Raw genomic sequence first — 27,884 nt, forward strand, 5'->3', positions numbered from 1 at the left:
TTACGGCCCGTAGCCCTATGGGTTTCCAGCACCAGGTACTGAAGAGACTTGATTTCCCTTACTGCCGTCCCCCGGGTCCATGATCAGAATGCTATTTGTTAGTTTCAGCTCCTCACTACCCTGAAGCTCAGTGGAGGTGGGGCACCTGAGGCATCAGAAATCTGCCATTTAGCCCTGGGCACTTTTGGCAGAGGTCATGGGCAGTAAACAAAAGTCCATGGTCTATGGACCTGCCCATGAATTTTTTCTATCAATACCTCTGCCAAAATCTTAGCTGTTCAAACGGTCCTGGGATGCCACTGCTCTGGGGGCTCCCAGAGATTGGTGGCTGGCTCCTGCTCTGGGTACTGCTGAACAGTAGCTTGTGTGGTTGGCCCCAGGGTTGGCCCAGCAACCTGGGTGCCAGGCCCAGCTCCATAGGCAGCCCTACAGTCCACTGCACCTGCAGCTTCACTTGAGGAAGGTCTGGGACTTCTGTGGCAGACTCACAGCGTTAATCATAATCAAGGAAGGAGCCTCTCAGGCAGGCTTGAAGCATCAGGTGTTAGCAATAGTGAGTGTGGATTAGGAAGAGTGGGAGTTGGGAGATGCGAGGGCATTCAGGAGGAGGTCGGAGAGAACTAAACAAGGGTTCCCCACAGAGTTCTTTGTACAGTCTTTACAAAATCTAGGGCCATCCCTAGCTGCTTTCTCCATACAGGGGACTTCAGGAATCTCTTCATTCTACCTTTACCCCATCCAGCAAGCATCTTCATCCTGTCTCCTTTCCCCCACTTCATAGGCCTACCTGGCAAGATGACATTCTGGGCCACTACATCTAGCCCTGTCTCTACATAAAAATCAAGGGTTTTAAACCAGGAATGAAGTATGCTTCAGTTACTGCAATTACTGAAATAACTATTCCTTTTAAAAACAAAACAGAAACCTCTGCTGGGGGTGGGGTGGGGTAGGGTGGGGTGGGGGTGGAGGGGAGAGGCCACAAGCTTCAAACTTTTCTTAAAAAAATAAAAATAATCTTCTAAACTTTAAAAAAAAAAATCGTCTTTGAACCTGCAGTTCCAATGGGGCTACTTTAAGAATTAAAACAAACAAAAACAAACAAACAAACCCAAGGTGCACAAGAGTCCAAACAGAAAATGTTAATAAACTCACAACTTGATCAACAATTGGAGGAATTCCCAGAAACAGTGACGGTGTCCAGACTAGCCGCCAACTTGGAAGGGGACATGGTAATTAGGGTGTTGGGAGATTACTAAAGAAGTGCTGCGGTGCATAAGCAGCACATTATTAGGCTAAATTTCCCCTGTGGCAGTGTGAAACTTAGAAGTGCCAGCTTGCGTGAGAAGTAAGGGACTTCAAAGTAGCACAGGCACTTCGAAGTACCCACGGCTGACCCGCAGCTACACGCAAGCCGGCACTTCTAAGTTTTACGCTTCGAAGTTGCTGCGGGGGAGATTTACCCTAATGACATGCTGCATATTCATAAACACAGCTAATGCATCTCAACCTTTCCAGACTACTGTACCCCTTCTCAGGAGTCTCACTTGTCATGAGTAACCCCAAATTTCACTGCACTTAAATTACTTGCTTACAAAATCAGACATAAAACTACAAAACAAAAAGCAGTCAAGTAGCACTTTAAAAACTAGCAAAATAGTTTATTAGGTGAGCTTTCGTGGGACAGACCCACTTCTTCAGACCAAGAAGTGGGTCTGTCCCACGAAAGCTCACCTAATAAACTATTTTGCTAGTCTTTAAAGTGCTGCTTGACTGCTTTTTGTTTTGATAGTGTATAGACTAGCACAGCTTACTCTCTGTTACTATAAAGCTACAAAGTGTCAGAGCACACTCTTACTGAAAAATTGCCTAGTTTCCCATTTTCACCTTATAATTATAAATCAATCGAAATACTTAACCTTTTATATAGTATATAGAACAGGATAAACTGTACAGGTATTTTCTGTAGGAAATTTTAGTTTACACTGACTTCGTTAGTCTTTTCATGCAGACTGTAATGGAGAGTCGCTGTCCAGTGCAACACCTCCTGCTGGCTGTCGTGGGCATTAGCTCTGGTTTGCCAGTACTACATTTAGTGCTGTCTCGCCCTGGTCACCTCCTTCATTGGGGCCTGTGTCACTCTCTGGACTGTAGTGTCCTCTGCCAGACACAGCCCTCCAGCTGTGCCCCACTTGGTTCTCATCCCACTTCCAAAGGGAGAGGGGGCAACGAGTCGGCAGTCCTGTGTCCAGCTGTTTGCCTCTGTGGTAGGCGGGGCCAAACAGGGGTGGGATAAGGTGTGGTGGGGATTTTGCCAACTTTTCACATGCCGTAAATAAACCAGAGCCTGCCCAGCGGGGCCCAAGGGGCCGATGGGTGGTAGATGCTGTAGTCAGTTGGAGTGCAGGGCCCAAGACAAACACCTTGCCCTACAGCCAGGACCAACTTTCACAATAAGCCAAAAGTCGAGATAATTCTTGTTCAAAGCAAGCCAGTACCTAAATGAACCCCAGCACTCCAGCTGCGGACCTTCCCGTCACCCCCCAGCAAACAGTCTGTGGTCTGGGACTGTGGCAGGTCTGCGGCACCCTCCTGAATTCTCTCCCCCTTGCTCCTGCTTGTCCACCCTTGCAGGGAGCCAAGAAAAAACGTATCAACAAGCCAAAATACTCAACAAAGTTGCAAGCCAAAAAGTAGCCTAATTTCGGTGAGGTTTTGAGCAGTTTTGGCAACCGGTATGTTTCATTGCACTTCCCATATATCAGGGTCTCAATCTGGTAGTGATCAGAGAGGGGTGTTCCCATGCTCTGTCCAGAAGGCTGCCTTGTCTCCTGTCATCAGGGCAGCCAGTCTTCTTGCTTCAAACCCCAGGGAGGTTACTCCAGATTTGCTGTTCAGCAGCCCTTTTCACCAGGCCTATCCTTGTCCCTGATTGGCTTTCTGCAAGGCCTTTTGTAATTGGCTGGCTCCTGCACAGCTGCCCCAGTGCTGCTTTAACCCCTTTTCTGCCAGTATGGGGCTGACACCTCACCACTCTGTTTTAAAACTAGGCAAATATGTAAATGTGTCAGTGTGTCCCCCTGGAAGACGTGTGTACTCCACAGGTACATGAACTCATGGTTGATAACCGCTGCTTAAGAACATTGAAAGCTACTAAAAACAAGAACATATACTAAATAGTTACATGGGTGAGCAGCCATGCACACTATATACGCATTTTCCTTCGCCTTGTTTTAAAGTGGAAGGAAGCATTGCAAATTAAGGCCCTAAAGATTTGGCTAGATGTTTTGTACCCTAGCAAAACACCACTTGCTTCACGTGATCTCTCCAGGTGCAGAGGTTCAGCTAAGCCAATCCAGTTAAAAGTTCTGGGTACATGAGCCTAATTCTGTAAAGTCATTGAGCATAGCTCCAATTGACTGTAGCAGTGACTTGTGTTTGACCTCCGTGGGATTGTTCATGAAACAAAGTGCTACCCTTAATATGGATTATTTGCTGGATCATTTCATAAGGCTCCCAGTCATGCAAAAGAATCTTTCTGTGAAGATGCTCACGCTCTGCGGTCAACCCAGGCCCAGTGAAGTCCATTGGACTCTTTGGTGCAAGTGTGTGCAGTAGATCTCTTTGCCAGACTAGCCCTAAATTTCTCCTCTATTGATACAAAAAGCAGTCAAGTTGCACTTTAAAGACTAGCAACATAGTTTATTAGGTGAGCTTTCATGGGACAGCCCCACTTCTTCAGACCATAGCCAGACCCTCTGTTCTGGTGTGGCTATGGTCTGAAGAAGTGGGGCTGTCCCATGAAAGCTCACCTGATAAATTACTTTGATAGTCTTTAAAGTGCTACTTGACTGCTTTTTGTTTTGATAGTGTATAAACTAGCACGGCTCCCTCTCTGTTACTCCTCTATTGATGTTTTAGATGAGTAAAATAAACTACAAGGATTTTAAAATAAAGTTTCATTCACAAATCACATGAGTGCTGACTGTAAATGTCTGTTTTTTTCTCGAATTTTTTTTTTTAGAAACCATCTCCTGTTCTGTTGAATTTACTTGTGCAGATGATTGACATTAATATAACTTTCTTAGACAACAGGCTGATATAACAAACCTCACAGTGTTAGGGTTTGTGTATTTGTTTGGTATGGAAGCTACAAAACAGCATTGTTCTGTACATTTAGGAATGTAGTAGAACTTGCTTTTAAATCCATAAGAAACGCCTAAGAAGGTTTATAAAGAAGTTCTTACTGTTAAATTGAAATGCTGTAAGTGCGCTAAACCATCCTCTAATTTTAGCATAGATTAATTAGGCATTTTCTAGCTCATCAATCAGATAAACTCTGTGAAGTAATTTATAGTATTTCCTTTTACTTCTCTCAGTACATGTTAAACATTAATACCATCACTGCTTACTTCTGCATTGTTTTCCAGAAGAAGGAAATACTTAAAGGGGCGCTGATTTTACTGATCAGATAGAAGGAAGTTCATGTAATCATGAGGAATGTGGTAGTTTTTAAAATTCTTTGATGAGTCATGTGGTCTGACATTTAGTGAGATTATTCTGTAACATCTTCTAAACAGGCTGGATGTAACTGCAGAACTGATCCTCACTGGGGGACGTAGGAACTACTGCAACATAAAGGACCCAATCCTGTGATCGTTTCCTTTTGTTCTTAATCATAAGTGCCTGGGTTCAGTGGTATTGCTCAGGATTGGAACCTAAACATTTAGTAATAGCGCCATTTCAAGGAAATACATTTTAAACTTTGATTATACGAAACTGTTTTTAGAAGATGTCAAATTTACTTTACAGTTTCACATTTGGAATATTTAAACTCTTCCTTTCGTCATCTGTAACCTGACTTTACTTGGGTTGTCATCTTTAGGGTCACACCAAGATCAATGCCTTCAACTGGTCTAAGGTTCGAAAGCTGAGCTTCAAGAGGAAGCGATTTCTTATCAAGTTACGACCTGATGTGAATGTAAGTCCTTGGTATGCTTCAAAGAAATGTGAGGAGAGGTACTTTGATAAATTCCTGGAAGCAGATAAAATAGATGTTGGAGCTACCTGGCTTGCAGTCAATGGGATTTTTTTTATTCTTCATTTCACTTACCTGTGTGGCTAATGCTTTGACACTAATTTTTGAGTATGCATCTTAAAAATTGACGTCACAGTGGTCAGACTCAGCAGAGAACCCAAGAACCAAATATCCAGTACAGTAAACCCTCAAGTTATGCAGGGGATGTGTTCCTGCAACCCCCTGTGTAACTCAAATTTTTGTGCAACTCTAGAGGGAGATGGGAACCAAGCTGCCTCTTAGTTCCCAGCTGCCCTCCACTTCTGGACCCAGGAGATTGACCAGCCCAACAGGCCTGGTCAGTTTCCTGGCTGCTTTTCCCTGCCTTCCCACAGCAGTGCAACTGTCAACTTGACAGCTGCACCACTGGAGAAGGTAGGGAGAAGGGGCTGCAAAGCAGCATCGGGTTGTGCTCGACTCACGTTAAAGTGAGTTACGCGGCACTTGCAGCTGCATATTTTGAGGATTTACTATATTGCCGTGGCTGTTGCTCCATGTACTAAAATATTTGTCTCAATGCCATGCTGCATAGGTGAGATCTCCTGTTAAAGCTGGTGAACTCAGTGTAGTACGCACTCTCAATAATTAATGTCAAATTGATGAGTAAGTGATGTTTAACAATGCCAATGTGCTCCTCTGCTGCAGTGTGCAATTGTGATCTTCCATTTCCTCAGATGGAGTGCTTCAGCTCCCCATCCCCACGCTATATTTATAAGTGATGGACTCTCAATTCTGTGAGAGGCCTTGTCATCTGTATTGTCATGGGGAACAAAACAAATGTTCTCAGGCTGGTATCAAATCAAATGAAAGGATTTAAAGCAGTAATAGAGTCACAAAAATTATTGAATGCTTCTCAGGGAGGGGAAAGGATGTGTTAAACTAGTTGAAGGTCTTCCCATAAGACATTTCTTTTGAAGTGGCAGTTCCAAAAATTTACTGCAATTTATATGTCTTATTCAAACCCTGTGCTTTACAGAACTATGTAGGCTGCTGCCATTCAGTAAAACACATTTCTTCTTTCCTGTATGGATGCCGCAAGAGGTAAAGCATCAGTGGGTGGAAATATAAACTGGAGCAAGGAGAAAACACAGGCTATTCTGATTTAGTAAAGTGCATTCTTGAAATAATTTGAGGAGCCTGGTCTTAGGTCTGTTACATGAGGTAATGGGAAAATTGTGGGGAATTGCTCTTTATTAGTTCCACTTAAGGGTATGTAGGAGGTTCTTGGGGGATGAATGGGAGAGCTCGTTGGGTCAGCATCGCATCACGATATCAATATTTATGTGCAGCATGTTGCTGTCTCATTTGGTCCCCCATATTGTTATTCCTGTTGTATATTTTAGAGTTCATTCCAGGATACCTTGGAATTCCTGATGGCCAGTCGAGATTTTTGCAAGTCATTCTGGAAAATCTGTGTAGAACACCATGCCTTTTTCAGACTGTTTGAGGAGCCCAAACCAAAGCCTAAACCTGTTCTTTTTACTAGAGGTTCATCATTTAGGTTCAGGTAAGATCTATTTATTCCTTTCTGTCTCTTCTTGTCATTTTTCCAAACCATAAAACCACACTCCTGATTTTGGTCCTAGTTCTTTCATGTTTTTCTCACTGGTGTTGCAAACTACAGCTTTATGATCCCTAACCCACCTGTTCAATTGGAGTAATATGTGGAAGGCTGTTGATTAAAAACCTAAGTTCTAATTACAATTGCTGATGCTGCGTTGCTACCTCTGGGTATGGTTTAAAGAAGACAACAGTGTTTTTTTGTACTTGTTGCACTCCAGCCCAACCTCCATAATCTATCTGTGCACTAGACAGCCCCACTTGTCCTACCTCTCTCACTTCTTTGATTTTTTTTATCAGTGCCCTTCATGCTCTCAGGGAGAGAAAAAACTCTGCTCTGCTGATCACAAGCAGGGTGGATTTTCTTTCCCGGGCCTCCTTTCAGCCTGACAAATGTGCCCCTGCTTCAAAAGCCTGGCAGTGTCCCCTCTATACTGGACTCTTCACTCTTGTAAGGGAGCTAACAGAGACAGGAATTTACCCTCCAACCAGGTGTCCAAATAAAACTTTGCTGGTGCAATAATGCTGATTGGGGGGTGATTTTTTTTTAAATCACTTTTATACAAGCAAAAGCCCTAGCATAAATGTCATCATACTATCATGAAAGTCCTTTGTACCAGAATAGCTTGTTTCATTCAAGGAACAACTGTAAGCTTATGACAGCAAAATAATTCTTTTCTGCTGCTATGAGCTGCAGCTACCCTAGGAGTGTTTGTTAGTGTATATATATCTTTATAACTGTACTGGAAACCTTTTTTTAGTGCCCAGGAGACCTCAGTGTGCAAAAATGCTGATGTGTGACTGCTGCTCATGTACTCTAATGGATGGACTTTTTGCAGCATGTCCCATGTAATACTATTTGATTCTTACCAGACCTGATTTTCCATGAACAACATCTTGTTAGGTCATTTACATCTGTGCAAAGTGAGTTCACAGTGCTACCATATCAGAGACACCAGTTGCCTCTTAGCAATATGCAGCCATGTCGATATGTCCTCTCTTGCCACTTCCAACTTTATTTTCTGCCCCTGAAAAGTGAAGTAGGTGACTTGAAAAAACTTGAAGGTCTTCATGGAGAAGCTAGAAACTGCAGCCTAATTTGTTGGATTTAATCACTGCCAGAGTAAACAAAAAAAATTGTAGACACTATCAGCATATTTGCTTAAATGTACATGTAGTTTGGAGTGGAGCTGTATGCTGTTTTTGTGTCTTTAACTGTGACCTCTGTGCTGTTCATTTTAGGAGAATTGTTGCAATAGATCTTGTTGTGATTTGGCCAATTGATGTCTCTCGTCAGGAATGGAAGATTTTGTTTCTCGCTGCACATGGTTCAGGATATAGGATATGTGTTTCTAACTGAGTGTAAATTCTATTGCTTTCTTTTAAATCTGCTATTCATGTCCATACACAGTATAAATGTTTGGCATTAACTTTTTTTTCATGGAATATAAGAGCAAGGCTTGAAATCCATCTAAGGCTGAATCTGCAGAAAATGTTTGTACTTATATTTAAATGTCTGTAAGATCAACAGTTGAATCCTGAAATGTATTTTGACCATTTTCCATTCAGTACCAATGTTTTCTGACACCAGGTAATAGAAGAAGCACTCAAATTTAACTTGGAGAAAAGGTAGATACATTTTTTCATAGGAGGAAAAATAAAATCTCTTTTTCTTCCCTTTATCTTTGGTGAATTCCCAGTAACATAAATGAGCAGAAAGTGGGCACAAATGAATGTAGGCAGTGGTAAAATGGTTGGTGTTTTATCTTCTAAAAGTATTTTCTTGGCTAAAAATTCAAGTGACATGTTATCCAGAGATGTACAATGAGATCTGTGACATTCTTAGTGTGAAATGTGAGTTAATGTTTCTAGTAGAAATAGTTGTGTAAGTGGTTGACTGTGAGTTCATGAGATATGGTATCTAAAACTGCACACTAGCATGCCTGGCTTTTCAGGTGTGCCTCTAAGGTTGGTAGGTGGGTAGTGGAATGTAAATGTGGACTGCATGAAGCAGCCTATCACTGACTATATCGGGGTTGGTAACCTTTGGTTCTTGGCTTGTCAGGGTAGTCCACTGATGGCCCATGAGACATTTTTGTTGAGGGTGACCATCCACAGGCTCAGCCAGTGCAGCTCCTAGAGGTGATGGTTCACCATTCGCAGAATATGGGAGCTGTAGGAAGCTGTGGCCAGCATATTCCTGCAGGCTACACCTCCCCCACACCTTCCATTGGCTGGGAATGACAAACCATAGTCACTGAGGGCTGCACCTGTGGACGGTTGTGTCAACAATATACATTGTGGCCTTCCCATGGATTACCTGATGGGCCAAGAGCCAAAGGTGGCTCACCCTTGGACCAATTTGTTTAAATCAAACTTCCTGCAGACCAGTGTTCCCTGTAAGCTGAGTGCTTGAGTGCTACAGTGTTCCCTGTAAGCTGAATGCCCACAATGGCCACAGCCAGTACCATGTGTTTCTGTTGGTGGTGCAGAACTGTACATGCGTCTGTGCCCATAACAAAATTTATTCTGCATATGGATGGAAGAAACTAGAGGAAATGTAGCTGCAGACCAGTGCGAATTTATGATACAAAAGATGGCACATCACTTTGTGCCAAAGAAATGAAAAGTTACCTAGTAAATCTGCTCTCATTATATGTATCAAACATTGAAAAATGTAGTACCTTAGTCTGATGGCTTATGTGTGGTTTTGTTCCAGTGGCCGGACTCAGAAGCAGGTTCTTGACTATGTTAGAGAAGGAGGACACAAGAAAGTGCAGTTTGAAAGGTGAGAGAGAGTTTTCTGAGATGGTCTAATTTTTTAAAAGCTCTTGAATTTGCAGACGTTAGTGTTTACCGGTTAGTAGTACTGCTGTGCCCTGCCTTTGGCCTGTGAAAAGTCTTCTTTATGTTGCTTCAAAAGTCTGTCCCTGGCATAATGGCCCCTAGGGGTCACTTACCATCAGGCACAAGTTAGGGAAACTCTGAGGTTTCTCTAAATTAAACTAAGGGCCAAACCAGCCTCCAGCCAGCCCTGTGAAACTTGATTAAATTGCTGCAGTTGCTATTGACTTGTAACTCAATTAATAGGCTAGATACGTTTCAGTATTACTTGTCCCACTTAACCTAGTGGCAGGTAAATATCCTTTGGACTCATTGATTATCAAGCTGTTAGTTTGGGATATGATTAATCTACATAAATAGAAAAGGGTTTGATTTTTTTTAAATAATAACTTACACTTAAGGAGTAGGGACTACGTAATGTTAATTGGCACAGCTAAACAGTAGTTAATTGAAAGCTGTCGGGGTGGCTGCTAACTTTCTGGTATCAATTCTCTGAATTATTCTGAGTCATGGTGAGTTTAAAGAAATGTACAATGAACTTGGCACTACTTTGTGTTATGACTCACGTCCTGGTGATGGAAGATTTCTGCTTCAGTGGCCTACATTCTTTTTATGGTGTTTATATAAAACATACCCCATTTAAATTTTACAAAAAAAATGAATGCAAATCACTTTCAAGGCAAACACTTATAAAGCTGCCATTTGGTGCTTTTGTTTGTTAAGGAAGTGACTGCTGATGATTATTCATGAAAAATTTTGAATGGTTTTAACTTCTTAATGTGATTTCTCTTAGGAAACACAGCAAGATTCGTTCCATCGGGAGTCTGACTGCACAGCCTTCAGAACAGCATCCAGAGGTGCCAAAACAAGTCAGTAATGGTGAAACCCAGTATGATATGCTTTAAGCATTTCTTGTAGAATCCCATATTAGAGGACTATAAATTAAAAGCACATGGACATTCTTTTCCTTATATATAACCTATTTCAAAAATTAAAATATCCTGGTACACTTATTCCAGTGCACTGGTAGCTCTGTCCATTCTAATACATCAGGATATGTAAGAGAGGATGTGTAATTCCCACTCTCTGTCATGGCTGGTCCTGTGTGCGTGCATGTGTGTGTGCGTGCATCAGTTCTGAAAACTTTAACTTGCAATACAGCAAGACTACAAAGTCAGCAGATCATGTGTTTGGGAACACCCCACTGTAGGTTAGGTTGCACAGAAAGGATGGGAAGTTCCCAAGTAGGAGGCCTGGCACTGTCAAGCTCGTAGCCTAGCAACTGGGAATACTTGCCAAAAAAAAAAATGAGGAACCCATGTCATGTTCTGAGATTGCTGCTCATAGTTGCCCTGGGTGATAGAATAAGACTTTTTCCAGAGTTCAGTGATAGTGAAATTTCATTTGTCCCTGACAAGTTCTGTTGTATCGAGCTGAGAGGAATTTTCTGATGTTCTCATACTTGGTAGCCTTCAAGCCTTAGTTCAGTTTCTATTAACTATGAGTTGCTGCTGTTCAAAGTAGAAGAAGTGGGTGCGAGCTGCCTGGTTAATATATTTAATGTGCCCCCCACTCCCACCCCAAATGTCTACCTGCACAGTCTTTAGAACCTGTAGAATTGTACTATCATTTCCAGCTCTTCTGGTAAGCTTAGGAAAGCTACAGTTTATTTGTTCAAAACAAAAGCTTAATATTTTAAACACAGAATTAGACAAAGGGAGCAAACCAGTGGGTGTGTATGGTATGCTTGGCATGAAGAGAAGACAGTCCTGTGGCTAATGGTAGGGACTGCTTCACCGGCTGCATGTGAGGTTGCCCAGCAGTTTTGTTCTTGTATACAATTGGGCTGCTGTATGTACCATTTTTGCTATTAATCTACTCGCAGTTCTGGTTTCTGTAAACAGTGCAGGCATGTTGGTGTTTGTACAAAACTGGTTGTTGTATCCTCAGAAATTGCAATAATCTAAAAAATTCTGCACATTTATTTCCTTTTTCTCCTTTGCTTGCTTGTGTTCTTTCCTGGTCCATCATCTATTTGTCACACTTAGAAATTTCCATATTCTTTGAAGTATGAGTTACCAGCTTCTTAATGATCTCCCCTTCTTTCCCTCCCACACCCCCTTATGTTTGTCTCTTTCCAGAGCTGTAGCTTTACATTTGGAGACGATACCGATTCCCCGGTGGTGCAGAGCTGCCGACAAGGGAAGGAACTGAAACTTTCAGCGGAAGATGTCGGACAGCGCAGGAGCCCTTCCCTGAAGAAGAGCCCTAAGGAAGGTGGAAAGTTGGACGGAGTGGTGATGGCGACACAGGAGGAAGAAGAGGAGGTCGTCAAGGATGGGACACAGCAGAATAGATCTCAGTCACAACAACCAAGCACAGGTCCAGCATCCAGGGCTGCTCGTGGCAGCAGCACCTCAATTCCTTTCATTGACTGCAGTGATGTAGATAGCGAGTATGACCTTCTCAGAGGACAAATAACCTGGTCACATTCCCAAACAAATGACAATTATGAGGGTGATTTGACCAGCGGTGCCTATATTCTCTGTAGAGATGAAAATTGTGATAGGTCTAGATTCAGGGATTCCACAGCCTCTATAAAGACTTCTCAACATATCACTGAACAGTCTATTGAGGAGAACCCAGCCAGTATGTCCTTCTATGTGGGTGGGAGCCCCAGAATGCCAAGACACAGCTCATTGGTTGATGAACTCTTTAGGGGCCCTGACACCCGTAGTCCATTGGCCACCCCACTGCCACCCAGTAGTAAAGGGTCAAGTCCTAATATGAGTTTGAATAGAAGTGGCTATGTCTCAGAAAATGGCTACGAGTGCACAGCTAGGAGTGAGGGGGAAGATAGTCCTCCCTGTAACTGCCATGGGTATGACAAATATTCTCCAGGTTTGCAAAGGCCTCCTTTACAAAAATTTCAAAATGCCCGTAATAAATCAGAAACAGACCCATTTATCCTGAGCCAGGTGTCTTCAACGCCAGGTCAGGAATGCAGATCAGACCGACATTGTAAAGCAGGCCACGTTAAAACATTTCCTTTAGAAGGCAAAATGATGGTAAATGGGGTGTCAGCTTCTGGACAGTCAAAGCAAAGTTCAGTCATGCAGTCTTTCTATGCCAGTGGCATGATGGATCCTATGGCTGCCATCCAAATGATGGAGGGCTCCACCAGCAGCGGAACAGAATCTAGCGATTCAGACTCAGAAGTAATTAACCCATTTACCCATCCTCTTGTGTTTGGAAATCCCATAGTGCTGAGCTCCTCTCCTGTACCTAGACATAAGTACTCCTTTGGCAGCCTTCAACTAGAGGAAGAGGTAGAGGAAGATGTGCCTGTTGGTGAGGTAGACAGTGTGCATGTCTTTAGTTGCTAAGAACCTGAGCCCAAGTTCCAGTTTTAGACTGTGACCATTTAAACTGTGGTTACTCAGCAAAGTGACTTTGTCTTTAGGGGCCTGTTGACAAGTATTTTGTAGAAATACACTAAGCATGTTTTAGAAGAGGGAAGAGGTGCAAAAAAATGTAGTACAGGTTGAACCTCTTTCGTCCGGCACTCTCTGATTAGGCAACATCTGTAGTCTGGCAAGGTTTTAGCTATCCAGATGTCCACTTGTCAAGGGTGAGTCCAAGTTTTCCACAGTCCCATAAAGTTTGTTTACCATCACCAATCCTGGCTCTCATGGTTCTGTGCTGTTGTTTAGCTCTAATTTACCCATAAACATCTTCTAAGAGCCCAGTAAGCAGTGGAAGTGGCAATGCTGCTAATCATTAACAACTTTGCATTGTTTGGCAAATTCTCTGGTTTGGCACTGGTTAATACCACAGATGCTGAACTAGAGAGGTTCAACCTGTAAGAAGAATAAGTTGCCGTGAAAGCCCTAACAACAAAGTTGTGTGTTCTCTGAAAGATTGAGGAAGAAGTACCATTACTAATTTGGTTATTTTTGTGGTATCTTATAATTAGATAGAAAGTATACGCTTGAATGTTCTTTATATTAAGTCACATTTAGGTAGGTGAGGTGGTTTTCAGCAAAATTGACTGCTCATTTTGGAAAAAATGTAAATGAAGTCGCAGTAGGTGCACTGTGCTCTTTTATACTAGTCAAATGATTTTTTTTTCTCCCATACATGGAGAACTCCTCTTCAGTGCCTCATATGGTTAGGGATGAAGTTCAATTTACAGTCAAATGCCGGAAGCTTGATATTCAGAATTAAGTTTTAGTGAAATCTTGAACAAGGTTAATGAATTATTTTTATAGCAAGAATTAACTTGGTTTGCAGATCTTCTAACACAATTGAACTGATGAGGTAAGAATGCAAGTTATTCATGTCCAAGAACTGAGGCAGCACTGTCTTTTTATGTAGTGGTTTGTACAGTTTGCCATATCTGGAGACATAGGCTCTAGAATTCCTTCTCCTCCTGAAAGACAGAGTAAAGGTCTAAAGATGTGGTTTAACTGAAGAATCTTAGATGAAAGTAGTGCTGATTAAGAGAAACGGGGATCGTCCTTTCTGCAAGGCAACAGTGTCCTTACAAAGTGTGTTACAAAGCATATTTGCAGTACTGTTTATCCCTCCCTTTATTTTATCAGCATTATGATACCCATCAGTAACAAAGCGTTTTTTCCCTATGAGTAGAACGACATGTTCATCTGAGCAGGATCTAATTATTTTATGGTGGCTTAATTAGTTGTAGCGCTGCTTCTGTGTGGTAACACCTCTTAATCATATTTGTATTCTGCATTAGAAACCAAGAAATTTTATATTCATGGAGCCAGTCCATCCCCTCCCTCTGACTGGTTGCCTTCAAATGTGTTGTAATGCACATATAACAGCAGCATTTGTTGTGAGCACAGAGAGAGGGTAATCTGTGAAATTTTCCATTCCACAGATTAAACCATTTTAACTCTTAAGTATGCATTCTGAAACTGTAAATTGGTAGCTCTTAGTTAACTAAGCAGATATTGAGAAAACATGTACTATGCAGCAGCCAACCTGAGATAATTACTCTCGGAGATAGGATATGCTCTTCGCTCTACCAAGGGCCTTACTTTTATCATTAAATGCTATTGTGTGGGGTGGGAAATAAATAAATTCAGTTCAGAACTGAATAATGAATAGAATAGATGCTTCAGTGGAACTGTGTGACTTGCAAACATTTATGGATATTGATGAGATAAGGTTTTTTAATCTAGACAGTTAATTTCAGAATCATATTAGTTTTTAATTTTTATAAAACAAGGAAGATAGGAAAAGTTTTTATAATTTTTCTAATGCCTTGATCAAAACACATTTTAACAAGTGTTTAATATGAGTGAAGATATTTTAAAAGATATCAACTTACAATAGTTTATAAACATATTTCATCTTTTTGTGCAGTAGACTGTAGCCTTGTGTAAATGAGTTTTAATCTGTTCAGATTCCATAGTTTATTGGTTCTTCTTTCAGTAATAGATACCTTGGCTTTAGAAATAAATGAAGTTGAAGCATTTCTTTAGACAGTGACATTAGCAGGTGGCATCAAGTGAGTATTCTTCAGGTTTTGTGCTTAAAGATTTGAATCTAGAAACTGCAAACTGTTTATACTGAGGGAAGAGCTTGCTTGTATACCCCCCCCCCCGCCCCCGTTTAAAGGAAGTTGTCTCTACTTTGGGCTTAGAAAAGCTGTAAGTTGACTGCCTTCAACTTTTACATATTTAACAGGTAACATAGGTAAATGAACCCCAATGTAGAAAATTGTGTCAGTGTGGATAGTGTGTGCATATGAGTCTTTTGTTGGCATTTGTACTGTTTCCTACTGTACAGTAGAATAATAGCAAAGTTGACATACGTTAGTTGGTTTGATAGCCATCAGTCTAAAAGTCATGTAAGGTACTCCAAGATGGAATTGTAATAAGTTTCCATGTTTATAAATAGTTGTTAGATTTCATGTTTGAAGATAAGAAAAAAATCAGATTTTATAGCTAATGTTGACTACACAAACACCATTTTCTATCACAAATACTACTTTAATGGCCACTTTTACTATCCTTCTCATTTTTACAAAGAAAATGTATGTGTTATTTTATATCATAGTTGTGAAAGTTGTTGTAGTAGACTAGGTTTATTGTCAGATTAAGATCTAGGTCAGTAGCTAATGAAACGTATCTGTATTTTTCTTCGCCTTTTCCTTTTTATATTGTTCCAAAGCAACATGGAGTACAAAAAATTCTCTTCAACAGTTTCCTTTCATCTGATAGTACTATGAGTTTAGTTTTTAAAAAGATACACTTAAGAAGCATTTCAGTTTGAAAACTTTAATTCCATACACAAGCATTTAATTAAAAACTATATATGGGCCAAATTTTCCCCTCAGATGTATGGCTTATATGTGGGGAATTGCCAAGAATTTAAACAGAGCTGTCCAAGTGAACATTACTGCATATAAAGCCAGGTCCATAAAAAATTAGCTGTCGTTTCCCTGGGGCCAATGCAAAGGGGTCCTGGAGGGAAAGACTAGTAGGGAGCAGGAAAGCAAACTCTTCTTCTTCTCCCAAAATGCTAAGGTTGAGAAGCAAAATGGTCACAATCAATCGTGTGAGGTGTTGACTAATCAGCAACTCAGCTGTGGGCTCTGTGAGTATACCTCTAGCGTACTGCCATTGTTCGTGTTGTTGGTAGTCACAATAAATGGCTTAATTCAGGGATACCCAGACCTAAGTGGTTCTGGAGCCAAATTAATGATGAGCATTACCCAAAAGAGCCATACTTGTGAGAATCCCTTGTTTCATTTATTTGTTAGATATACTTATTATCATCACAGCAAAATGGATGATCCCATATTTGTCTTTTATCAGATGCAGTTGACTAATAACACAGTAAAAGCACCCTGACTGGTTATTAACTTAGATTGGTTAGTAATTAAATCTCACAGTGTTTTAATATCATGTGCTGCAAAGAGCTGCAGGAGACCCATAAAAGAGGTGCTTATGGCTACGTCTACACTGCGAAATAAAGTTGAAATTGTTAAAGTCGTCTTTGTAAAACCCAGTTTTACAAAGTCAAAGTTGTTTCCTCACCTGCCCACAAAGTCGATTTAGTGCATCCCCACTAAATTACCAAAGTTTGACTATTGTAGCAGTGCATTGTGGGAACCTATTCCACAGTTCCCTCAGCCCCATGGGATTCTGAGTTTTCTTGCTAGTGCGTTATGGGGAAAAAAAGCCCTGCGAGTGGTTGTGGGTGTGTGATGTCATCTTCCTAGAATGCATTGCCCTCATTCCCCTCCCATTGAAAACAAATGGCCATTTTCCTGAAGTCTTTTTGCCTGATGAGAGAAATTGTTTGAGTTGTTTGCATTACGCCTGCCTCCCACCTTCACCTCCCCACAAAGCATTTCTAAGCATCCATCTCTGGGACTGTGCTTCATTCTGTCCCTTTTTAAAGAACAGTGACTTTAAAAAATAACTTGAAAAAATAACCTGACTGTACCATGTCAACAGGTCACTTGACTAATTTTCTTTCCCTTCCTCCAGTGAAAAAACACCAAACCCATGATGCCCAAGTTGAACAAACTGGATCCGTGTGATTAGGAAAAGACTTCATATTATTCTCAAAGAAAGAAGGAAAAATGAGGAATCCCAGGTAGACAAACACCAGACAGGTGTGCTTCAGAAAGTGAAGCACCCAAATGAGCTGTGGGAGCACCCAGCTGACTGTGCCATGTACCCAGGATGCCCTAGTGGAACCAAACTGGCTCCACGTGACTAGGAAAAGGGCTGTGGAAGCACCCAGTTGACTGTGCCATGTCAACAGGTTGCTCAACTAATCTTCCCCCTATGAAAGTACAGCAAACAGGTGTGCTTCACAAGGTGCTGTGGGAGCACCCAGCTGACTGTACCATGTACCCATGGTGTCCAGGCAACTTGGGAAAGACTTTATATTATTCTCAAGCAAAGGAGGGAAGACGGGAAAGTCGGGAGTCGCGGGGAAAGAAAAACAGTGACTTTTAAAAATAAGGGTGCACCCAACTGACTGTGCCATGTCAACAGGTCACGCAGCTCCTTTTCCACCGGCGAAAGCACAGGTCACTGCTGGGACTGTGGCCCCCCTGAGCCACACACTTTGGGAAGAAAGAGTACTGGAGTATATCAGTATCAGTTGCCATGGGCGAACCCCACAGCAGGTGTTGCCTCTGAGCGGCCATCCCCCGAGTGACCTGTTGAGATTTTTCAATCAGCTGTGTGCCTAAGTGGGAGGGCCAGCCCTGAAAATATTTGCCGCTGAGGGATCCAGCCCCCTGATGCTTGGAAAATGTGAAGTGCAGAAGCCTTCACCCCACACAGGCCAGGTCCCACTGCTGTCTGGAAGCATGGTCCACACTGCACAGCTGGCACGTGGTATGTCGTGGCATGGGCTTAGCTATGTGGTTTGGTGGGATGGCTAGCCCACCAGTGGCATGGAGCCTGTGGGGGAGGGGAGGCTGCTCCATACAAATGTGAAGTGCAGAGAAGTTTCTTGGTCTCTCCTGCTAAAACCTGTGCAGGGAGGAAGCCTTCACCCTGCACAGGGCAGGCCATGCTCCTGTCTGCAAGAATGAGCCCCACAGCCCAGCCACCACATGGTGTAGAAGGGCGGGGGTTAGCCTGCTAGCTGAAATGAGATCCTGGTCCTCCTGATGGCTCCCTGCTGGGGTTCTCTTTCGTATCTAGATGTGATCATCACGCTGGCCAGAAAGAAAATGAATTCAAATTGCCAGGATTCCTGTTTCCTATTTGCTGCACAAGTGGAGAACAGCGGAGGTAAAAGCATGCAGAGCATACACATTCTGGGCATTGTGGGATACCCCTGGAGGCCAATAAAATTGATTTAAAGTAACGCTGTTTGCACAGTAGCATTAATGTGACTTTTAAATTTGAATTTGGCATTATGCCTCGTCCAAGGGTTGAGACGGGAAAGTTGACCTTAGCGCCCCTTAAAATGAACCTAATGGCATTTGCAGTGAAGACAGTCACACTGGAAAAATTGAGCTAAGTGCGTTTAACCTAAGGCTCAGGAGCCTCAGTTTGAGTCTCACTGGCTTAATTCCTCACACCTTTTTTAGTGGATTCTGGAATGTCCCCAATCAAAATTACTCATGGTACCCTCATACTTAAACTTCTCACTTCTGTAACTTTCAGCATTGTTCCCAAGAATTAATTAAGCTTCAGGACAGCCTTGGGAATATTAGTTAAACTTCACAGATGGAGAAACTGAAGCAAGGAAAGACTAGGTGGTTTACCGAGTGAGTCTTGTGAACAGAGGGACTCAAAGATAGTGACAAGAGTTGGGAATAGAACCTAGGAGTTATATCTACTAGGCTGCTGTTTTAAGGGCTTGCCCACGCACAGCTATCCAGTAACTACAGTAAACTTTTTCATATCTGGCATTCTGTCATCTGGAACTTTCAAATAACTGGCATTTTAACCATAAGTAAATTTTATAGTAAACTCTTTCATGCCCAGCAGCCCCAGGACTGGTAAGATGCCGGATAGTCAAATATTCTGGATAATAGAGAGGTATACCTAGCAATGCATAACACTAAAGAAAAACAAGATTAGATATTAAGAAACAAAAATGTATGCAGAGTACTTTACTGACAACAGTACTATTAGTACACTGAAAACTTATACTGTATTTGCTCTATTTATTTGTATTTACTTTCGCTGTATTGTACTTAAGGGAAATGTAACTAGACTTTACTTATGGTTAAAATGCCAGTTGATAGAATGCCAGGTACGAAAGAGTTTACTGGAATCAGGACTGATGTAGACATCTCTTCTTTTCTCACAAATAAATATAAGGCTGAAATCATTCCTGGAGTTAGTAGCTCCATTGATTTTAACGAAGTTACTTTAGGTAAGGATTTTGCCTAAAGGGAAGTCTTTTATCTGGAAGGGAAGTAAATATACTGGGAATTTAAATCAAGGAAATGTTACCTATGCTATCTGAATAAAGCGTGTGGTTGTAAATACTCTGAAACATACCTAGAGACAGGAAAACATTTACTAATTTGTTAGAAGCATTGAGTCTACTGTACACTCCATGGTCAGGAACAAAGACATCTGCAATCTCCTTTCCTCCAGCAGAGATATTCTGTGCCATTGATATTGTTTTTAAAAGTGGAATTTCAGCATAAAATCAAAGTTATGATATACGTGGCATTTAGTTCAGGTTAATTACAAAACAATATTTAGGATTGTTTTTAATACCCTATCCTATTGCCATGATTGTTTGGGATTATGTGCGTGAGTGGGGTGTGTGGGTGTGTTTATTTTTTTTTTATTGTTATTATTAAAAGCAGTCAGCACTTTCTTTCAAATTTTACCAAGTTTGAGAAGCCTTTTGGGCCTAGCTGAGTTGGGACTTCATGGGTGTGATTTCAACAGGTACGAATGTAAATAAGGTTGTTTTTTATTACACTAGAAGAAGAAAAAACGCATAGGTGCATAAAATACAACATGATAGTAAATACTTCAAAAAATAATGGGTTTTCTCTAGAGAAGAATGGATTTTTAAAAAGCCATACATGATTTCCCAAGAACAGTAAAAATATCAAAGCTTACACTGGCAAAAATTAGCTCTGTACCTAGTACTGTTCAAGCTGTCAGTGATCAAACATATAAAGATAATAGCACGTGAATATTTTCACATGAAACAAACTTTCTGGTTTGTTAAAACAAGTTAGCAGTTTACTTTCAAATCCTTAAAAAGAAGAGAGAGATTGCCATTTTGCTCATGATGATTTATACAGAGATCAAATGTAGATGTGTTTTAGTTTTCTGAATGGTAGAGCTTGCAGCCTATTGCTTTTCCAGTACTCACTTAAACCCTTTAATTAGCTAACTTCTTTATTTTTTTACCTTTCTTGCTGAGAAGTTGACTTGGACCACTAACAAAAGTTCACAAGCTTGGAAGTGTTTCATTCATCCAACCCTTTCCTGATTTCTATATGTCTTTTTAAATAAAAGTCTTAATAGACACAATTAACATTTTAAACCAAAAATTGCTGGGGACTTCATTCTCATTTTTGTCATTTGTTTAATAATGTTTAAAGAGAAACATTTTTTGTTTCATACTATGCACTGTTTTGTCAGCATGTACCTTTCTGGGGGGAAAAAAGCCTTTTCAATGTTCTGTCTTTATCCTCGAAGCATGGTGTATCTTCTGTTCCTGGCATTGTTTGGGGCACTGTCTCAATGTCCTTTTACTGCAGAAATACCTGTTTATACCGGGAATACCTGTTTCCTCTGTTGCAGTGATCTTGTTCTTAGAATGCTCTTCATTTCAAAATTGGACAATGCAAGATTCCTGGGTTGTGAGGTTTCAAGAATAAAAAGCCTCATAACATTAGAGAACAGAAATATGGAGGGGGGCAAATGAGTTCCTCTTCTAGTATTTGGGCCATGTTGAGCATCCACAACTGGTCTCACCTTCATTTTTAATGAGGGCTGCAGTTAGAATGATCAAATCACTATGCAATCACTTGTAAGCAGGATCACTGCAGTCTTGAGGAGATCTCTTGTTGAAATGGACAGTATCTGTGGCATGAGCTTATATGGGGTGGATGCACTAGAATGTGTAGTTAGTTATTTTTTAGCATTGTTTCATATGCGTATTTTAAAAAAAACTAACTTTTTATATGTAAGTGTACAGGAGGGAATTTTATACAAACTGTTCTATTTCTGTCTTTTGTGCAAAAATGGAAAGATAAAAGCCAGGAAAGAGGAATGTCTCATAACTTTGTATTTTCCCCAGTTTGTAATGTTTACTCCATGTTTGTAAGATTTGAGAAAACCCTGATGTAGGCCAGCAGCAGCTGATACTGTCTGATTTCACACTTGCCACTGTCTAATACTACATTACAACAATAAAGCATGGATTTGTACCAACTGGAGGGCTTGCTGGCTACTAAACTGATACCAAGCTTGATAATTATATAAGCATGTCAAGCCAAACTCATTTAACTCTGTATGCATGATATTAATTTTTGTTGTTGTTTTTGTTTTTGTTTGTTTTTTGTTATCTTTACCAAATGTTTTTACTCATTCTAACTGGTATTTTGCTTTGAGACTGTTTAACTTCTCTGGCCAGCTTTAGGCTGGAGCTTTGTCTTGTTACAAGATAACTTTTGGTTTTTTTTGTTTTTTTTTTTAATGCTCTGTTCACCCAAATCATTTGCCCCCACTGCTGCCATTGGCATACATTTTTGCAGATTTTAAACTGAAGCAATTCTTTCTTCATTTTTCAAAGCAAGGCAGGTAATTGGCTATGAATGACATCATCATTCTTTCTAAAATCATTTGTTTGTTCCTTCTCCAAATTCATTGCTGTTAGATTCAGGTTGTTTGCAAATGAGCCTCTGATTAATGCATAGCTGCTTTCTCAACACCTTTATTCTAAGGAACTGTATCCAAGTGAGAATTTCTATTTAAAACCACTGTTAATCAGAACAGACCGGCAGTCATAATGCTGTTGATCCTTCTTTCCTTAAAGTCAGTGGGAGTTTTGCTCTTTGACTTAATGAAAGCAGAATAGGCCCCTCATCCAAAGTCTTGATAATTCAACAGCAGTAACATAGCTTGTTTAGTTGCTATAGTTAGAAAAACTTTTAGCTGTATGTAGTGCCATTCCCATTGTAAAGCACCCGCTGTTGTCAGAAAAGCAAATAAGCAAAACTGATACATCTGTTCTCCATGTGTTAAATATGATTCATTATTTTACTGAACAAAGAGTTCTTCTGTGGTTGGTAGTGCAGAACCAGTATGGTAATGGGAAAGTGATCTGGGTCTCATTCTGCCTTTATAGCATCAACAACAACATCGTATGAGTTCCAATTAGACAGTCTTTATTATGGGCAATGATAAATGGGCCAGAGAACACAGCTTGGTTTTCAGCTTCCAAGTTGTATGCACACCTGGAGTATAAAAAACACATCTCTCAACCTGCTGGAAAAACTCCCATTTTAACTTCAGTGGGTGTTAGATCGAGCCAAAGGACAGAATAAATAAGAATGTTACCTGAGTCATGACAGTCATATTTTTTTCACTGGAATGCATTTTATCTTTTTTTTTTTTTTTTTAAGTATATCCGCTTATAAATAAAGTAACTCTGATCATACTTTTTTGGTGGGGGGTGAGTCTGAGTGTTGCAGGTTTTCCAAAACTGGCTTATCCGCAATGTTGTCAGTTTAAATCCCTTTCAGAAAATAGAAAATATTTGCACTCTTTTTCATATTTTACATCTTTGTATGATGTAATTTTATGTCTTATTATACAGAGGAGGAGTATAAACCAGATTCCAGCCCAATTCTGCCATTCTCTCATTTAGTGGCTGACAGTAGCACTTTAAAGTCTAGCTGAAGTAGATACAGAACTGCACGGCATTAGCTTGTTGTTTGTCAATTTTGAGAAGTAGGGGAAGAGTAGCTTTAAGAAGGGGTAAATTCCATGCGCCTCTCTCACAATTATCTAATATTTGGTGGAAGACTTCACACTCTTCTTCCCAAGTTAGGATGAAATATCTTGTTGCAGGTTTAAAGTTCTAGGATCAGATTTGTAGGTGGCTGTTGTGCTGACAAGGAAGAGGAGAGAGACACATAGAAGTCTTGTACCCCACCCCGAGCCATTGTGCCCACACAGTGAAGAGGCACAATTCAAATCCCCTGTAGTAGAACTGAGATGTTCGTCCTTAATAAGAGTTCACAGGAGGTAGTGTGTTCCTAAATATTTGTCATACAGGCCAGTATACCTGGGCTCCTGAAAGAGACATTGAGAGGCCTGACCATAGCTAACTGTTGTATGTAGCCTTTCCCACTCCTGTAGTAGTAACACGCTCCAGCTCTGGCCTGTCATGCCCTGGTTAGCCCAGCGATATGACTTTCCTATGAGGAGAGTGACAGATAATGGTATATCTTCTGAAATGGTCATGCAGCATCTCCACAGAGTTCTTGATTGTGATCAGTGGTTCCATTTTACTTCATGTGTGGAAGATGTTTTTTAAGTTGGGTTGTTTAAGGTATGTGCAAAGGTATTAACCCATTAGGCCACCTTCCCCTTATGTTTCATGAGACTTTTATATCCCACTAGCCTCTCATTGATTAGTCACACTTTCTCAGTTGATATTTATTGTCCTTCTGATGTCCTCTCACTAATCCCAGCACTTGTCAGATGTCTCAGGCTGAGCTTGCTCAATGCAACTGAAGGTGCTGCTACACTACCACTCTCCTGTCAGAGGTGCCATGGTAATGAGGCTATTCGAAGCAGACTAAAGAGGCACTAACATGCATATTGAGCACCTCATTAGCATAATGGCATATGCACAAACAGACTTTGAATTGCAGATTGACAGTGAAGATGGGGTCAACTTTGAAATAAGCGCCCCACTTGGACACTCCCTTACTCCCACAGAACTAGATTGGAGTAAGGGAATGTCAAAGTGGGATGTTTATTTCAAAGCTGACCCCATCTTCACTGCCAATTTGCAATTTGAAGTCTGTTTGCGCAGCTGCCGTTATGCTAACGAGGTGCCGAATATGCATGTTAGCGCCTCAGTAGTCTGCTTTGACTTGCCTTATTACCATGGTACCTCTGACAGAAGAGTGATAGTGTAGCAACAGCCTAAGAAAGCAACCCAGATATATTGGGCACTGACTGGCTGTTCTGACATACAGTGAAGATTCTAAAAGGAAATGAGCGTTCATATTAGTATCAGTAGATTAACACATAGTGAAGTGGTTTCCAGAACAGGGATGCTGTCCTGAACTAAGGCCTTATTGAACGTTAGGAATCTTAACTATGCCCTAGTTAACACAGAAATGTTCTTGATTAACCTAACAAACTCCATGTGGATGACTGACCCCTATAATTCCATATATGATGAATAAAACCAATCCCAGTTTAAGTAAATAAAAATGCAACAAGCTATGAGCAAACAAATGGCAAAATTAATGCTACTTTTTTGGCTTTGGCACTAAAACCCAATGTTACCTAATCTCTAATAATTGCTGGAAACTGGCTGAAAGAGAACTAACTTTTCATTAATCAAAGACCCTCAATGGATGCGTTATGACCATTTTTGTATTATTTAAATAACATTGGCCCCCTCTCTTCTGCTCCTGTTTACTTTTTTGTAGTTCATCAATAAAGCATATCTGGATTTACTCTTGTATGGTAAGCGTTCAGAAGAGATGCGGAGAGAAGACCCTATGACTATTGTAGGGTATTGATGCCTAATAACCATGAAAAGATAAAGGCGAGCGCCCACGTGCATAATTGTGTTTAACGTTGGCCCTCATTTACGAAGTTCAAATTTCTAAAGCACATCTTACAAATATAGAGAAGTATGGTGCCTGGAGCACCAAAACCCGGAGTAGGAAGGACCTTCATTTTATTTCCTTCCTGCCCTGTTTGCTTCCTCACAGTACAGCAAGTCAAGTAAGTATTTTGCCAAAGCAAAATCCAGTTTTAGTTCTCATGCTTTGATGATATTTGTAATAGTCAAAATCTGTTAATGCATCCCTAAGGCCGTGTCTACACTTAGAAAAAACTATGGCCAAATCAAAGAGTACTAATGAGGTGCTAAAATGAATATTCAGCACCTTATTAGCATGCCGCCAGCTGCAGCACTTCAAAAGTGCTGCATTTCACAAGTGCGTGTCTCGTTCACACAGAGGTCCTTTTCAAAAGGACCCGGCAAACATCAAAATCCCGTTATTCCTATCAGCTGAGGAATATAGGAATAAGGGGATTTGGGTATTTGCAGGGTCCTTTCAAAAAGGACCCCCGTGTGGACAAGCCACATGCGAGCGAAACGCGGCACATTTGAAGTGCCACAGCTGGCAGCATGCTAATGAGACGCTGAATATTCATTTCAGCGCTCTCATTAGTATTCTTAGATTTGGCCATTAGCATGGCCATTTCAAAGTTTTGGGATGCTCATGTAATAAGCACATCCTTGGGGCTAGTTTTAACTTGTACTTATTCAGCATGTAAAATGGAAAACCATTAGCATAAATACACTCTGATCTGTGGATGATAAGGTTTGGATTTGAGTTTGGTTCTCATTACCATCGCTTTTAGCCCTAGAATGAGAATATAGTACTGTACTTTTCTGCAAAATGCCAAATGGAACGTCTAAAATAAACAGTATTTTTTCTCTAAAAGCCTCACTTGGAGCAGATGCTAAATATGGTCCTTCATGAGGAAATTAATAACAATGATACTTCTAAAGGCTATGAGCCCCCTCCACCTTGTAAGTTGGAAGGCATTTGCAGTTAATTCCTTCATCTGGTATTTTACTATTTGAACCACAACAGTCATAGATTTCCCCCACAATAGTATTGGGCCTCACTTATGTCTCACAGGAGGTGGGGTTCAATTTCTGCCCTGTAACACTGGAGGCTTTCTAACAGGTGCAAATGATCTATTCGCTGTCATGTGACAGGCATTGTGCCTGAAATTTCTCAGTTTTCTCACATTCAAAGTGATAGCACTTTTCCTGTGTCTTTGATATATTGTAGTGTAGTACTTGAAGCCTACACCCTCACCAGTAATCTGTTTCACTATGTCTTTGTGATGGATTCCGTTTTATCTGAAAATGTTGTATGCAGTTGTGTGCTAGTGTCAATAAAATTGACATTTGTGTAACAACCTGTGGCCTTTTTCTCAGATTTCACTGAGCAATGGGTTAGTGTGGAACTCTAGGTGAATTCTTTCTTGCTAGTTACAGTAATATAAAAACTTTATTTGAGGCAAATACGCCTTTGTCCTTTGTAATATATGATAGGGTGCACCGTTGTTATAGATGTTTAATCAAATAGAATCTGATTGATTTTCCTCTTCGTAAAACAGTAAGATGAATATGCACACTTTTGGGGTGTAAAAAAAATTCTGTAGCGATAAACCTGGGTCCTTTCACAAAATATTTGCACTTACCCTCTTGGCCTAATTATATGTATTGATGCCACTATTTGTTGGAGTATTTGAACTGTGATGTGCTCCAGAAGAGTTCATGGTGAAAAGCCTTATGAGTGGTTATGCAGACATTTGCATTTATTTGAATTCTGACTAACCTGTTAGCTGTGGGAATCAATAACTTGCTAGTTTCTTTGTAAGTTTTTAGGGGAACAATATAAAACATTTCATACTTTGAAATATCCAACCTTTTAAGAGGTTTGACTTTTCGTGGCATGTCTTTAGCTTAATTAGGAAGATTCCAAGGTTCATTTGTCAAGCTGTTTCATTTGCACAGTCAATTATCTGGCTGCTTTCCAAGAGACAAAACACTAATTTCAACACTAGTATATCTCCACCTACAGAAGAGTAATTCACTGTCATAATCTTTTTTAACTAAACAAAATGTAAAGTGCTTTATGGCTGTCATTAACTAAAATTGTCATGCTTTGTGTGTTAAAATAATACCTTCTTCTGTAAATGCAGTGCTAGCATTTCCATCCCAAATAATCAGAGGCACTTGGAATGATCTACAAGGTATAATAATATACGTACTTCTCCTGTGTGTAGAAATGGGAAGCTAGTCATTTTCTCCTTCCATGTTAGATGTGATTGACATTGATAGTACAATGCTGCCATAGAAAGTCCTGCTTTTTCCTAGATTTCCTGTAGATATGCTTGTTCTAATATCTTTCTCACAACTTCTAGTGAAGTACTTTAGGTCATTTGCATTTTGCTGTTACGTTGTAGAAGGAAAAAAGAGTAGCCAAAGCTTGGCTTATTTATTATTGTGTTTGTTGTGTTTTAAATTAAAACTGAGAACATTCGTCTGTTCTATATATTCTCTTTCACAGAGTAGGATCCTATGTTGAAGAGCTCATCAGAACTTTGATGTGTAATATTAACACATGCAACTGATTTATTTATACTCTGAGATCTAGTTTTATAATGATGGTAATTCTGCTAGTTTTATTAATTTAGAGAGCCTTGGGCCAGATTTGCGTCTCATGTAAATGGTTTCACTTCTGTTGAATCAGTGTCACTGTAACTATTTTCATCAGCTGAGGATCTGGGATCTTGTGCCTTTTTTGTGTAACTTCCACATTGTGGTTTAAGATTCTATCGTTTTTTTTTTTTTTACCTGACTGAGGATGTCCTGTACTAACTTCGATTTTTATTGTATCATTTCTTTAGCAGGTTCTTTGACTGGCAGTCCTCACCTTTCGGAGCTCTCAATCAATTCTCAAGGCGCACCAGTAGTGGCAAATATGTCATTATCTCCAAACTTGAGCCCTGATGCCAAGCAGTCATCTCCACTGGTCAGCCCATTACTGCATGACCCTTCGTGTATCAGGACTGATGATGAGGAAGAGGTCAGGAGAAAGGTATTGTGGTTGACTTCACCCTTTTCTCCCCTGGGTGTT

At 40.6% G+C, this 27,884-nt stretch overlaps 1 protein-coding gene across 8 annotated transcripts in view; it reads left to right on the forward strand.

Annotated features, from left to right (window-relative positions):
- FARP1 (FERM, ARH/RhoGEF and pleckstrin domain protein 1) overlaps positions 1 to 27,884 on the forward strand; it is a 298,536-nt gene that overhangs the window by 218,526 nt on the left and 52,126 nt on the right. For 7 of the 8 annotated variants that reach the window (XM_074989432.1, XM_074989476.1, XM_074989485.1 and 4 more), the window contains exons 9-14: positions 4,883 to 4,978; positions 6,418 to 6,581; positions 9,354 to 9,422; positions 10,272 to 10,347; positions 11,620 to 11,860; positions 27,655 to 27,845. In XM_074989432.1, the coding sequence (XP_074845533.1) occupies positions 4,883 to 4,978; positions 6,418 to 6,581; positions 9,354 to 9,422; positions 10,272 to 10,347; positions 11,620 to 11,860; positions 27,655 to 27,845 (837 nt within the window). The remainder of the gene's footprint in view (positions 1 to 4,882; positions 4,979 to 6,417; positions 6,582 to 9,353; positions 9,423 to 10,271; positions 10,348 to 11,619; positions 11,861 to 27,654; positions 27,846 to 27,884) is intronic. The other variant, XM_074989467.1, reaches the window with a different exon arrangement.

This window comes from Carettochelys insculpta, chromosome 1 (genome assembly GCF_033958435.1).
Source record: "Carettochelys insculpta isolate YL-2023 chromosome 1, ASM3395843v1, whole genome shotgun sequence".
Classification (NCBI taxonomy): Eukaryota; Metazoa; Chordata; order Testudines; family Carettochelyidae; genus Carettochelys; species Carettochelys insculpta.